We start from the raw sequence: 14,482 nt of genomic DNA on the forward strand, positions 1-14,482 counted from the left end.
ATCCAGACTCTGCAGGAACACGGGGCAGCAGGTGGCCCACAACCACAGATCCAGACTCTGCAGGAACACGGGGCAGCAGGTGGCCCACAACCACAGATCCAGACTCTGCAGGAACAGGTGGCAGCAGGTGGCCCACAACCACAGATCCAGACTCTGCAGCTCCGGAGGCAGAAATACCTGCTGAAAGCGACAGAAGAAGAGAGGAGAGAGATGAGAAAGCACAGAACTACGGGAGAGAGAAGATGTCGAGTTAGTGACATGCAGTAATGGGATAAAAATGTATACAGAGGGAGAGGAGGAGAGAGGAAAGAGGTGCATCATGGGAAGTCTCCCAGCAGTCTAGGCCTATAGCAGCATAACTAAGGGATGGTTCAGGACTCACCTGAGCCAGCCCTAACTATAAGCTTTCTCATAGAGGAAAGTCTTAAGCCTACTCTTAAATGTGGAGATGGTGTCTGCCTCCCTCCAGACCATTAAGAGCTTTGTAGGTGAGGAGAAGGATTTTAAACTCTATTCTGGATTTTACAGGGAGCCAGTGCAGAGAAGCTAATATAGGTGAAATATGATCTCTTTTCCTAGTTCTTGTCAGTACACGTGCCGCAGCATTCTGGATCAACTGGAGAGTCTTGAGGGACTTATTCGGGCAGCCTGATAATAAGGAATTGCAGTAGTCCAGCCTTGAAGTAACAAATGCATGCACTCGTTTTTCGGCATCATTTTGAGGCAGGATGTGCCTGATTTTTGCAATATTGGGTAGGTGAAAGAAGGCAGACCTTGAAGTTCATTTCATGTGGGAGTTAAAGGACAAATCCTGATCAAAGATAACTCAGAGGTTTCTTACGGTGCTGCTGGAGGCCAGGGCAATGCCATCTAGAGCAACTATATCTTTAGATAATGTGTCTCAGAGGTGTTTGGGGCCAAGTACAATAACTTCAGTTTTGTCAGAGTTTAACATCAGAAAGTTGCAGGTCATCCAGGTCTTTATGTCCTTAAGGCATGCTGAAGTTTAGCTAACTGGTTAGTTTCATCTGGCTTGATCGATAGATATAATTGGGTATCATCTGCATAACAATGAAAGTTTATGGAGTGTTTCCTAATAATACTTACCAGAGGAAGCATATATAAGGTGAATAGAATCGAATAAAATAAAGAAGTGTTAACTAAGGGTAAAACGCCTTTAAGCAGCCTAGTTGGAATGGGGTCTAAGAGACAGGTTGATGGCTTGGATGAAGAAATCGTTGAAGTCAGCTGAAGAAGGTCGATAGGAGAAAAGCAGTCTAAATTATCAGATTTTACAATTGTTTCCAAGGTTCTTGTGTTTGAAGATAAATCGGTACCGGTTGAGGGCAGGACGTGATGAATTTTTTTCTCTAATAGTTAAAATTTTATCATTAAAGAAGCTCATGAAGTCGTTGCTACTGAGGGCTATAGGAATACATGGCTCAGTAGAGCTGTGACTGTCTGTCAGCCTGGCTACAGTGCTGAAAAGAAACCTGGGGTTGTTCTTATTTCCCTCTATATGTTTTAAGATTATATTATTAAAGCCTGGTGCACTTCCTGGTCGCCTGGTCACTAACCCTCCAGGTTTGTGTCTCTGCAGGCTTTGTCATTTTTAATTTAATTCATTTTAATTTCGCCAATCAGAGGCTTACAATCCATTGCCAGTCAAAAACTAATTTCACCAATACGCCGCCTGAACCATTTGTCAATCACTTTTTATTTGGCGAATCACTGCGCAGTATTATAAGGGCGGCAAACAAACACCTCGCTGCATCCATCATTTGATTCGTAACAACTTCTCAACTAGCTAGCGTTAGCTAACGCTGTCTGCTAATCAACTCTTTGATCTTCACAGAATACAGTAACTTTCATCACTGCTCATTTTAGAAAGACCTCAAGAAAACAAGTTCTTTGATTAGATTATCAAACGGACAATGGATCATAGATGTTTGTTTCTGGCTCCCAGCAGTAGCTAGCGAGCCTTCATTTTCCCAGGACCCAACTGCTCCATCCGATCTGCACATGCGCAAAATAGGTCATAGGGAATTTACTTAAGTATTTTTTTATACTCTTGTTTATGTTTACAACGTTTTTTTAATGGCATACTATCTGGAACATGTATTTTTCATATATTGAATGAGTTGTATTGAATGAACACCGAATTAAAACAGAATTACTTTTTGCTCGTTTTTAATTACAAATGAAGTACAGATTATCCGACGATACACGGACCGAACTATCACATTTCCAATTATTAAAAACCATTTTGTTATCTTGAGTGTGAGTAGGATTGTTTTATGATCAGTCTTTCACGTCACGAGTAATTTTAAACAGGCACATTTGCGGGACTGACAGGGACAGGACCACTTTTGCGCATGTGCGGAAAGGATCGGGCACTGACAAACCCCACTCCTCCAGCTGTGACGTGTGACCTTTAACCCCTCAGGCTCCCACGTGCTGTGCGATGGAGGAGAGTAGCCGCGGAAAAATGCGGAGCACTGAACAGAGAAAAGAGGCGACGAAAGTCCGAGCGAAAACTGTAAAAAAGAGGAGTAAAGAGGAGGAGGAAGATGAGCAGGACGAGGTGAGAACATGTAATACATCCACGGGTGACACATAGACAGGAGAGGAGGACTGGGCTAACTGGGGAGAAGCTGGCGGCTAGCTGTTAGCATGCTAACAGGACGAACGAACACCAAAACACGCTGCTGAGAGTCCGTGGAGATAAATACTGTGAATATTCAGTAACTGGCATCGGTAATAGTCAGAGAGGTGAGCCGAACTGAAGAGGAGAACAGACCGAGTCCAGCTGCTCATCACAGGAGGTTTTAAAGCTTTCAGCTGGGTAATAGTATACTGGGTTCATCAGCGTTATTAGCTAGAAACACATCACATCTGTTTACGTTTAACAGCTAGCTTGTCTTCGGTGTGTTGAGACACTCACAGCGAACTCCATTCAGAATCTTCACATTTTATAATCTTTTACTCTCATTAGACCATAATTGACCTGTTTAGAGACCTCTATGGATCCTCTGGATCAGGATAGTCTGATGATCGATTCGGCACACGTGAATTCCACAAATACGCATTTATTTTTTAAATAAATAACGTTAACTGAGTAACACATTTTCTTGTAACAGTTGTTCAATTAAGTCAATAAATGCTTAAAGGAGAAGCAAAGCGATTTAAAATGGTCATATTCATGTCAGTTTTCCGGTTAATAAACTTGAATCTTAGCTAAAGTTAGCTTGTGTTATACTGCAGTCAGCAGTGTTATTAGCTATGAACAGCTAACCGTGTGAACATCAAACAGATAGCTAGCAGCTCGCTAACAGTGTTGTTTTCAGTGTAGCATTGACACCTAGCATGTTAGCTTCAGTGTAGCATTGACACCTAGCATGTTAGCCCTGTTTAAGGACCCTCTTTCTGAGTAGTGGTAACAGATGCTGCCAAGGCAGACAAACCAAATCCAGTCCGAATCTGACGGGTTTAAGATGTTTCGCTTGTCCTCAAACATTAATAAACCTGTTCAGGATTAGGACGGTCAAATGATCCATTCAGGACACCTAATTTCTCCTCAGCAGTTACTTAAATGAGTTTTATTTGTTTATATTTATTGTTACTGACAGACTCTTCCTCCACCTGTATAAACTAAGAGAAGATAAAGCACAATTCCTCCTCCGAGATATTTATACGTATATATATTTATACTGGCGGTGATGTCAGATGACCGTGAAACAATTCCTCAAAATAAAACATCTTTGTGCTGTTTGTTGATTTGTGGTTCCGAACATCAAATAAAAATCTTCATGTTTGGTCAGTAAAGCGCCGCTAAAATCACCAGGTTTTTGAATGGAGTTTGGTGCGGTGTTCTGCAGTTTGAATCTGTCGGTTTTCTTCAGATCTTCAACTTCAACAAGAAACCTGCTGAGGAGGAGGAGGAGGAGGATGAAGATCTGTCAGACAGCGAGGACAGCGTCTACTCAGGACTGGAGGATTCTGGGAGTGAAAGTGAGGATACCGGAGACAGTGAGGAGGAAGAGGAGGGATCTGATGATGATGATGAAGATCTGAAGGAGGAAGCAGAGCAGACTCAGCAGGTAGAGTTTAACCTGTGTGTCAGTCTGACAGCTGATTGGCTGGTTGTGACCCACCTATTCCAGGGTGTAGAACGTCACACCTGTTCTGTTCTACCTGCAGATAGAGGAGGAGGAGGAGGAGGAGGAAGGAACGAGAGAAGAAAAGCAAGAAGACGAGTATGAACGCGACTCTTCAGATGAGGAGGTGAGACGAGTTTATGTTCTAATGGGTTCTCTAATGTTCCTCAGGGGTCTCTTGTCAGGTGTTCTTTAGGCTCTTTGTAAAGTTCTGTCGGGTCTCTGGCGTTCTTGAGGGTTTCTAAAACGTTCTGTCAGGTTCTTAAATGGTCTGGATTTAGTCTTGTTGGGATCTCTGTTGCTCCGTCGTGTTCCACAATGTTCCCTCAGGTGTTCTAACATTCTGCACAAACATCAGCTGTTGTCTGACGTTCTGGTTCTGCTGCAGGACATCAGGAACACGGTGGGGAACATTCCCATGGAGTGGTACAAAGACTTCCCTCACATTGGTTACGACCTGGACGGGAAGAAGATCTACAAACCAATCAGGAACAAGGACGAACTCGATGACTTCCTGGACAAAATGGAGAACCCGGAATACTGGTGAGCCTGCTAGCATAATGCTAATAATGCCCCCATTGGTTTAAAGAGGGAATGCTAACAATGCTAACCTGCAGTTCTCAGCTAACAGCATTCCGTTTGTCTGCAGGAGAACGGTCCACGATAAGCAGACAGGAAGTGACATCGTGCTGTCAGACGAGCAGGTGGAGCTGGTGAATCGTCTCCAGAAAGGACAGTTTGGAGACGTCAACTTCAACGAATACCAGGTGAAGCTCCGCCCCCGTCTTCAAACACGTTCCTGGTGTTTTCTGTCCACGTTCTCAGGGAAACCTCTACTGACGGACGCACCTGGACACCTGTTCATGTTATTTAACAACCTTTTAAACGGATTCCTATTTTTAGCCTGTTTGACATCAGATATGAATTTAAACTCACCTGTTTAACCACCTCCACCTCCTCCCCCCAGCCTCAGGTGGAGTTCTTCAGCAAAGACCTGATGCTCCACCCGGTCACCAACAGACCGGCAGATAAGCGCAGCTTCATCCCGTCTCTCGTGGAGAAGGGGAAGGTGTCCAAACTGGTTCACGCTATAAAGATGGGTTGGATTAAACCTCGACGGCTGGAGGACGACAGCAGGGGGCGCTACTACGACCTCTGGGCCAGCGAGGACTCTTCTATTCTGGCCAAACACAGGATGCACCTGCCCGCCCCCAAGGTCCCTCTACCTGGTCACCACGAGTCCTACAACCCCCCACCTGAGTACCTGTTCACCGACGAGGAGGTACGTCCCCTGCGTAACTCACCTGGTTACAGAACGTAACCAAACCGTCCGTCTCTTATCTGTCTGCCTACCTGTCTCACTCTCTGCCTACCTGTCTCACTCTCTACCTACCTGTCTCACTCTCTACCTGTCTCACTCTCTACCTACCTGTCTCACTCTCTACCTGTCTCACTCTCTGCCTACCTGTCTCACTCTCTACCTGTCTCACTCTCTGCAGCGAGCTCTGTGGGAGCAGCAGGATCCGTCCGACAGGAAGTTTCCGTTTGTTCCCACGGCGTTTTCCAGCCTCCGCCAGGTTCCTGCGTTTCCTCGTTTCATCCACGAGAGGTTCGAGCGCTGCCTCGACCTGTACCTGTGTCCCCGACAGAGGAAGATGAGGGTAACTAACACACCTGCAGCTGCACCTGAAACACCGAACCATCTCCAGCCAATCAGGACACAGGGCTGGCTGTCTGTGAGGTACATGTGATCAATAACACGTCTGTCTCTCTACCTGTCTGTCTGCAGGTGAATGTGAATCCAGAGGATCTGATCCCGAAACTTCCCAAACCGAAAGACCTGCAGCCGTTTCCAACCACACAGTCTCTGGTACGCACACGCGCACACACACGCCCAGTAGACAGGTGAATGGATCCTCACTAATATCATCTACCTGTCTGTGTGTGTTCAGGTGTATCGGGGTCACAGCGGCCTGGTTCGCTCCATCAGTGTGTCTCCATCAGGACAGTGGCTCGCTTCAGGTAACACGCGTGTCTTTATCTGCAGGTAGTGATACAGGTACTGTGTGTGTGTGTGTGTGTGTGCAGGTAGTGATGCAGGTACTGTGTGTGTGTGTGTGTGTGCAGGTAGTGATGCAGGTACTGTGTGTGTGTGTGTGTGTGTGTGTGCAGGTAGTGATGCAGGTACTGTGTGTGTGTGTGTGTGTGTGTGTGTGTGTGTGTGTGTAGGTAGTGATACAGGTACTGTGTGTGTGTGTGTGTGTGTGTAGTGTGATGCAGGTACTGTGTGTGTGTGTGTGTGTGTGTGTGTGTGTGTGCAGGTACTGTGTGTGTGTGTGTGTGTGCAGGTAGTGATGCAGGTACTGTGTGTGTGTGTGTGTGTGTGCAGGTAGTGATGCAGGTACTGTGTGTGTGTGTGTGTGTGTGTGTGTGTGTGTGTGTGTGTGCAGTAGTGATGCAGGTACTGTGTGTGTGTGTGTGCAGGTGGTGTGTGTGTGTGTGGTGTGTGTGTGTGTGTGTGTGTGTGCAGGTAGTGATGCAGGTACTGTGTGTGTGTGTGTGCAGGTAGTGATGCAGGTACTGTGTGTGTGTGTGCAGTGCAGGTAGTGATGCAGGTACTGTGTGTGTGTGTGTGCAGGTAGTGATGCAGGTACTGTGTGTGTGTGTGCAGGTAGTGATGCAGGTACTGTGTGTGTGTGTGTGCAGGTAGTGATGCAGGTACTGTGTGTGTGTGTGTGTGTGTGCAGGTAGTGATGCAGGTACTGTGTGTGTGTGTGTGTGCAGGTAGTGTGTGTGTGTGTGCAGGTAGTGATGCAGGTACTGTGTGTGTGTGTGTGCAGGTAGTGATGCAGGTACTGTGTGTGTGTGTGAAGGTAGTGATGCAGGTACTGTGTGTGTGTGTGTGCAGGTAGTGATGCAGGTACTGTGTGTGTGTGTGTGTGCAGGTAGTGATGCAGGTACTGTGTGTGTGTGTGTGTGCAGGTAGTGATGCAGGTACTGTGTGTGTGTGTGTGTGCAGGTAGTGATGCAGGTACTGTGTGTGTGTGTGTGCAGGTAGTGATGCAGGTACTGTGTGTGTGTGCAGGTAGTGATGCAGGTACTGTGTGTGTGTGTGTGCAGGTAGTGATGCAGGTACTGTGTGTGTGTGTGTGCAGGTAGTGATGCAGGTACTGTGTGTGTGTGTGCGCAGGTGGTGATGCAGGTACTGTGTGTGTGTGTGTGCAGGTAGTGATGCAGGTACTGTGTGTGTGTGTGTGTGCAGGTAGTGATGCAGGTACTGTGTGTGTGTGTGTGTGATGCAGGTGTGTGATGCAGGTGCTGTGTGTGTGTGTGTGTGTGCAGGTAGTGATGCAGGTGCTGTGTGTGTGTGTGTGTGCAGGTAGTGATGCAGGTACTGTGTGTGTGTGTGTGTGTGTGCAGGTAGTGATGCAGGTACTGTGTGTGTGTGTGTGTGCAGGTAGTGATGGGTACTGTGTGTGTGTGTGTGTGTGCAGGTAGTGATGCAGGTACTGTGTGTGTGTGTGTGTGTGTGCAGGTAGTGATGCAGGTACTGTGTGTGTGTGTGTGTGCAGGTAGTGATACAGGTACTGTGTGTGTGTGTGTGTGTGCAGGTAGTGATGCAGGTACTGTGTGTGTGTGTGTGTGTGCAGGTAGTGATACAGGTACTGTGTGTGTGTGTGAGTGTGCAGGTAGTGATGCAGGTACTGTGTGTGTGTGTGCAGGTGGTGTGATGCAGGTGCTGTGTGTGTGTGTGTGTGTGTGAGTGTGCAGGTGTGATGCAGGTACTGTGTGTGTGTGTGTGTGCAGGTAGTGATGCAGGTGTGTGTGTGTGTGTGTGTGTGTGTGTGTGCAGGTAGTGATGCAGGTACTGTGTGTGTGTGTGTGTGTGTGTGTGTGTGTGCAGGTAGTGATGCAGGTACTGTGTGTGTGTGTGTGTGTGTGTGTGTGCAGGTAGTGATGCAGGTACTGTGTGTGTGTGTGTGTGTGTGTGTGCAGGTAGTGATGCAGGTACTGTGTGTGTGTGTGTGTGTGTGCAGGTAGTGATGCAGGTACTGTGTGTGTGTGTGTGTGTGCAGGTAGTGATGCAGGTACTGTGTGTGTGTGTGTGTGTGCAGGTAGTGATGCAGGTACTGTGTGTGTGTGTGTGTGTGTGTGCAGGTAGTGACGATGGCTCGGTGAGGTTCTGGGAGGTGCGCTCGTCGCGCTGTATGAAGACAGTCCAGGTGGGCGGAGCTGTAAAGAGCGTCGCCTGGAACCCAAACCCGTCTGTCTGTCTGCTGGCTGTCGCCCTGTAAGGACCCCGATGACCTGTCTCTCTCTCTGATGACCTGTCTCTCTCTCTCTCTCTGATGACCTGTCTGTCTCTCTGATGACCTGTCTCTCTCTCTGTCTGTCTCTCTCTCTCTGATGACCTGTCTCTCTCTCTCTCTGTCTCTCTCTCTCTCTCTGATGACCTGTCTCTCTCTCTGTCTGTCTCTCTCTCTGATGACCTGTCTCTCTCTCTGTCTGTCTCTCTCTCTCTGATGACCTGTCTCTCTCTCTCTCTCTCTCTCTCTCTCTCTCTCTCTCTCTCTGATGACCTGTCTCTCTCTCTCTCTCTGATGACCTGTCTCTCTCTCTCTCTGATGACCTGTCTCTCTCTCTGTCTGTCTCTCTCTCTGATGACCTGTCTCTCTCTCTCTCTCTCTCTCTCTCTCTCTGATGACCTGTCTGTCTCTCTCTCTGATGACCTGTCTCTCTCTCTCTCTCTCTCTCTCTCTGATGACCTGTCTCTCTCTCTCTGTCTGTCTCTCTCTCTGATGACCTGTCTCTCTCTCTCTCTCTCTCTCTCTGATGACCTGTCTCTCTCTCTCTCTCTCTCTCTCTCTCTCTGATGACCTGTCTCTCTCTCTGATGACCTGTCTGTCTCTCTCTGATGACCTGTCTGTCTCTCTCTCTCTCTGATGACCTGTCTGTCTCTCTGATGACCTGTCTGTCTCTCTCTCTCTCTGATGACCTGTCTGTCTCTCTCTCTGTCTGTCTCTCTCTCTCTCTCTCTCTCTCTCTCTCTGATGACCTGTCTCTCTCTCTCTCTGTCTGTCTCTCTCTCTCTGATGACCTGTCTGTCTCTCTCTCTGTCTGTCTCTCTGATGACCTGTCTGTCTCTCTCTCTGTCTGTCTCTCTCTCTGTCTGTCTCTCTGATGATCTGTCTGTCTCTCTGATGATCTGTCTGTCTCTCTGATGACCTGTCTGTCTCTCGCTCTGATGACCTGTCTGTCTCTCTCTGATGACCTGTCTGTCTCTCTCTCTCTCTGATGACCTGTCTGTCTCTCTCTGATGACCTGTCTGTCTCTCTCTCTCTCTCTGATGACCTGTCTGTCTCTCTGATGACCTGTCTGTCTCTCTCTCTCTCTGATGACCTGTCTGTCTCTCTCTGATGACCTGTCTGTCTCTCTCTCTCTCTCTCTGATGACCTGTCTGTCTCTCTGATGACCTGTCTGTCTCTCTCTCTCTCGCTCTGATGACCTGTCTGTCTCTCTCTCGCTCTGATGACCTGTCTGTCTCTCTGATGACCTGTCTCTCTCTCTCTCTGATGACCTGTCTGTCTCTCTCTGATGACCTGTCTGTCTCTCTCTCTCTCTCTCTCTGATGACCTGTCTGTCTCTCGCTCTGATGACCTGTCTCTTTCGCTCTGATGACCTGTCTCTTTCGCTCTGATGACCTGTCTGTCTCTCGCTCTGATGACCTGTCTGTCTCTGATGACCTGTCTCTTTCTCTCTGATGACCTGTCTCTTTCTCTCTGATGACCTGTCTCTCTCTCTGATGACCTGTCTCTCGCTCTGATGACCTGTCTGTCTCTCGCTCTGATGACCTGTCTGTCTCTCGCTCTGATGACCTGTCTGTCTCTCTCTCTCTCTCTCTGATGACCTGTCTCTCTCTGTCTGTCTCTCTGATGACCTGTCTATCTCTCGCTCTGATGACCTGTCTGTCTCTCTCTCTGATGACCTGTCTGTCTCTGATGACCTGTCTGTCTCTCTGTCTGTCTCTCTGTCTCTCTGTCTGTCTCTCTCTCTGATGACCTGTCTGTCTCTGATGACCTGTCTGTCTCTCTGTCTGTCTCTCTGTCTGTCTCTCTCTCTGATGACCTGTCTGTCTCTGATGACCTGTCTGTCTCTCTGTCTGTCTCTCTGATGACCTGTCTGTCTCTCGCTCTGATGACCTGTCTCTCGCTCTCTCTGATGACCTGTCTGTCTCTGATGACCTGTCTCTTTCTCTCTGATGACCTGTCTCTCTCTCTGATGACCTGTCTCTCGCTCTGATGACCTGTCTCTCTCTCTGATGACCTGTCTCTCGCTCTGATGACCTGTCTCGCTCTCTGTTTCAGGGACTCGGTGGTGTTGATCCTGTCTCCCTGTCTGGCAGACAGACAGGTCGTCTCGTCGTCAGAGCGACTCCTGTCGGATCAGCAGGACTTGGAGCCAACAGAGGGGGCGGGGCCTGTCACCTGGAGTGACGTGGAGGGGGAGGAGCTGAACCAGGGGATCCGCCTCAAAATACAACATCCCAAAGTGAGAGAACACACCTGTTGGATTATAGATACCCGATCAATACCTGAACTGAACTAACCGATCCGTATTGACCTCCGCAGGCTGTCCACCAGGTGGCGTGGCACTCTAAAGGAGACTACCTGGCGTCAGTGATGCCGGATCACTCAAGCCACCTTCAGGTGTTTATCCACCAGGTGAGCCGGAGGCGAAGCCAGAACCCCTTCAGGAAGAACAAAGGTCTGGTCCAGTCCGTGTCCTTCCACCCCATCAGACCCTACTTCTTCGTGGCGACGCAGCGCTCCGTCCGGATCTACAATCTGGTGAAACAGGAAATGACCAAAAAACTACAGGCCAACTCCAAGTGGATCTCCAGCATGGCCGTCCACCCCGGGGGTAATCAGATTCACCACAACACCTGGTTCACCACAACACCTGGTTCACCACAACACCTGGTTCACCACAACACCTGGGGCCTGTACTGCGAAGCAGGATTTAGCGGGGTAACTTCAGGTTTCCCCCGCGGGGTTTCGGAGGTTATATTGGAAATAAGATCAACGCGTATAAAAGCGCCGCCTGTATTGGCTACTGACCAATCAGGTCTCTTGGCCTCGTCGTTCACAGCCGGTCCTGCGGAGCGCGAGTCTCTGGTCCAGCAGAGACCGAGCACTTGTTGTACCTGTAAGACGTGAAAGGGTTTGAATTCTGTTTGTTTGCTGCCGAGAGCGACTCGCAGCGCTCGGGCTGCAAGCCCCGCCCCTTTGATGCGGGCTGATCCTGACCGCGGCGTGGAAGCTTCGAAGTACAGACCTCAGGTTCACCGCCACACGAAACCGGCTGACCAAACGTTTGAAAGACAGAATATGATTTGACAATAATCAGGTGACATCACTGCTGAGGGGCAGAGCTTCTGTCTCACCTGTCGCTCTGTCTCACCTGTCTTCACCTGTCTCTCTGTCTCACCTGTCTCTCTGTCTTCACCTGTCTCTCTGTCTTACCTGTCTCACCTGTCTTCACCTGTCTCTGTCTCACCTGTCTCTCTGTCTCACCTGTCTCTCTGTCTTACCTGTCTCACCTGTCTTCACCTGTCTCTGTCTCACCTGTCTCTCTGTCTCACCTGTCTCTGTGTCTCACCTGTCTCTCTGTATCACCTGTCTTCACCTGTGTTCACCTGTCTCTGTCTCACCTGTCTTCACCTGTGTTCACCTGTCTCACCTGTGTTCACCTGTCTCTCTGTCTCACCTGTCTCTCTGCCTGCAGGTGATCATGTGATCTGTGGGAGTTACGACTGCAGGCTGAGCTGGTTCGACCTCGACCTCTCAACCAAACCTTACAAGATGTTGCGGTACGTACCTGTCAGTCAAACTCACACCTGTCAATCAGTGCATCACAGGTTTGATCACCTGGAGTCAATGCGTTAGATTATTGATCCCTCATTAATTGTTATTAGCGTTTCTTTGTTGTATTGATCATATTAATGGTGTTGAACACTTCCTGTCTGCAGACACCATAAGAAAGCGGTGAGGGGCGTGGCCTATCACAGACTTTACCCGCTGTTCGCCTCGGCGTCCGATGACGGATCTGTCATCGTCTGTCACGGGACTGTTTACAAGTAATAAACACACACACAGTAACACACACACACACACACACAGTAACACACACAGTAACACACACACACACAGTAACACAAACACACAGTAACACACACACACACACACAGTAACACAAACACACAGTAACACACACACACACACACACAGTAACACACACACACACACAGTAACACACAAACACACACAGTAACACACACACAGTAACACACACACACACACACACACACACACAGTAACACACACACACACACACACACACAGTAACACACACACACACACACACACACAGTAACACACACACACACACACACAGTAACACACACACAGTAACACACACACACACACACACACACACACAGTAACACACACACACACACACACAGTAACACACACACAGTAACACACACACACACACACAGTAACACACACACACACAGTAACACACACACACACACACACAGTAACACACACACACAGTAACACACACACACACACAGTAACACACACACACACACACAGTAACACACACACACACACACACAGTAACACACACACACACACACACAGTAACACACACACACACACACAGTAACACACACACACACAGTAACACACACACACACACACACAGTAACACACACACACACACACACAGTAACACACACACACAGTAACACACAGTAACACACACACACACACAGTAACACACACACACACAGTAACACACAGTAACACACAGTAACACACACACACACACAGTAACACACACACACACAGTAACACACAGTAACACACACACACACAGTAACACACACACACACACACAGTAACACACACACACACAGTAACACACACACACACACACAGTAACACACACACACACACAGTAACACACACACACACAGTAACACACAGTAACACACACACACAGTAACACACACTGACTTCCTGTCCGTCTCTGACTTCCTGTCCGTCTCTGACTTCCTGTCCCCCCCCCCACAGCGACCTGCTGCAGAACCCGCTGATCGTCCCGGTGAAGGTTCTGAGAGGTCATGTGATCACTCACGACCTCGGCGTCCTGGACGTGACCTTTCACCCCACGCAGCCGTGGGTCTTCTCCTCCGGAGCCGACGCCACCGTCCGCCTCTTCACCTAGCAACGCGCCCGGCGACCAGCTGGAACCTTCTTCTGTCTGTTTTAATAAACCCTGTGTTGTTACCATGGTGACTCCGCTGCTTCCTGTACAAAGACTTTCAGTTTGTGTGTTTTAGGAGTAAATGTGCTGAAGAGGCAGCGTTCCACAGATCAATAGATCAGTCAGATACTTTATTGATCCCCGAGCGGAAACTAACAGCAGGTGGAACCTGATTATTGAACGCTGATGTTCGACGGCGCTGCGAGTTCCTCTGATTTACACACAGAAGATCTCCGTCCTCCAGCGCCGGCCGAGCTCGTCTAATAATAATAATAATAATAATAATAAAAATAAAAACTTTATTTACAGAGCTCTTATCAGAACAAAGTGCTTCGAGAGAAATAAAACTCCGCAGTGAATGACGAGATATAAAGAAATGAACAGTTCAGGTAAAATCAGGATCTGCTTAAACGAAGACTCGGACTCAGACAGCCTGATGTCTTCGGGCAGGTTGATCCAGATCCTCGGGGCCCTGATGGCCGAAGCTCTGTCCCCCTTAGTTTCCATCCTGGACTCAGGAGCAGACAGGAGACCCCTGCCCGAAGATCTCAGACTACGTGAAGGTTCATAAGGGACTACAAGGTCTAAAATATAGTCTCTAATATTAGAAGTTCACCAGCCACAGTGAACACATCTGACCCTCGCAGGTAAACACAGGTAAACACAGGTGAACAGTCTGTTGGAACCACTGATACAGATGTTAAATAGAAACCAGAGTCACATCTGGACAGGTGTGTGTGTTTGGATACAGGAGCTCTTGCAGACACCTGCCAGACCGGGGGATCCCCGCCAGTCACAACGGTCACTGCAGGTGTATATCACCCACAATGCATTGCAGTCATGCATCAGGTGGTCAGGCGGCAGTACAGTCCTGATACAGATCGAACCGACCAGCTGGTTCCAGAGCGCCGCCATGCTGAAGCTACCTGCTGCTGCTGCTGCTGCTGCTGAAGCTACCTGCTGAAGCTACCTGCTGCTGCTGCCGCTAC

General features: G+C 48.6%; 1 protein-coding gene across 1 annotated transcript; it reads left to right on the forward strand.

Annotated features, from left to right (window-relative positions):
* Nucleotides 1-2,406: 2,406 nt before the first annotated feature.
* On the forward strand, nt 2,407-13,519 carry bop1 (BOP1 ribosomal biogenesis factor). The gene is made up of 15 exons (XM_044171991.1): nt 2,407-2,584; nt 3,903-4,100; nt 4,201-4,284; nt 4,546-4,700; nt 4,807-4,924; nt 5,125-5,439; nt 5,657-5,818; nt 5,947-6,027; nt 6,110-6,179; nt 8,316-8,448; nt 10,523-10,706; nt 10,787-11,078; nt 11,943-12,027; nt 12,187-12,294; nt 13,301-13,519. Exons 1-15 carry the CDS (start codon nt 2,465-2,467, stop codon nt 13,452-13,454), a joined length of 2,259 nt encoding a protein of 752 aa, XP_044027926.1. The 5' UTR covers nt 2,407-2,464; the 3' UTR covers nt 13,455-13,519.
* Nucleotides 13,520-14,482: the final 963 nt, after the last annotated feature.

Source organism: Siniperca chuatsi, linkage group LG17 (assembly GCF_020085105.1).
Source record: "Siniperca chuatsi isolate FFG_IHB_CAS linkage group LG17, ASM2008510v1, whole genome shotgun sequence".
NCBI classification, from domain to species: domain Eukaryota; kingdom Metazoa; phylum Chordata; class Actinopteri; order Centrarchiformes; family Sinipercidae; genus Siniperca; species Siniperca chuatsi.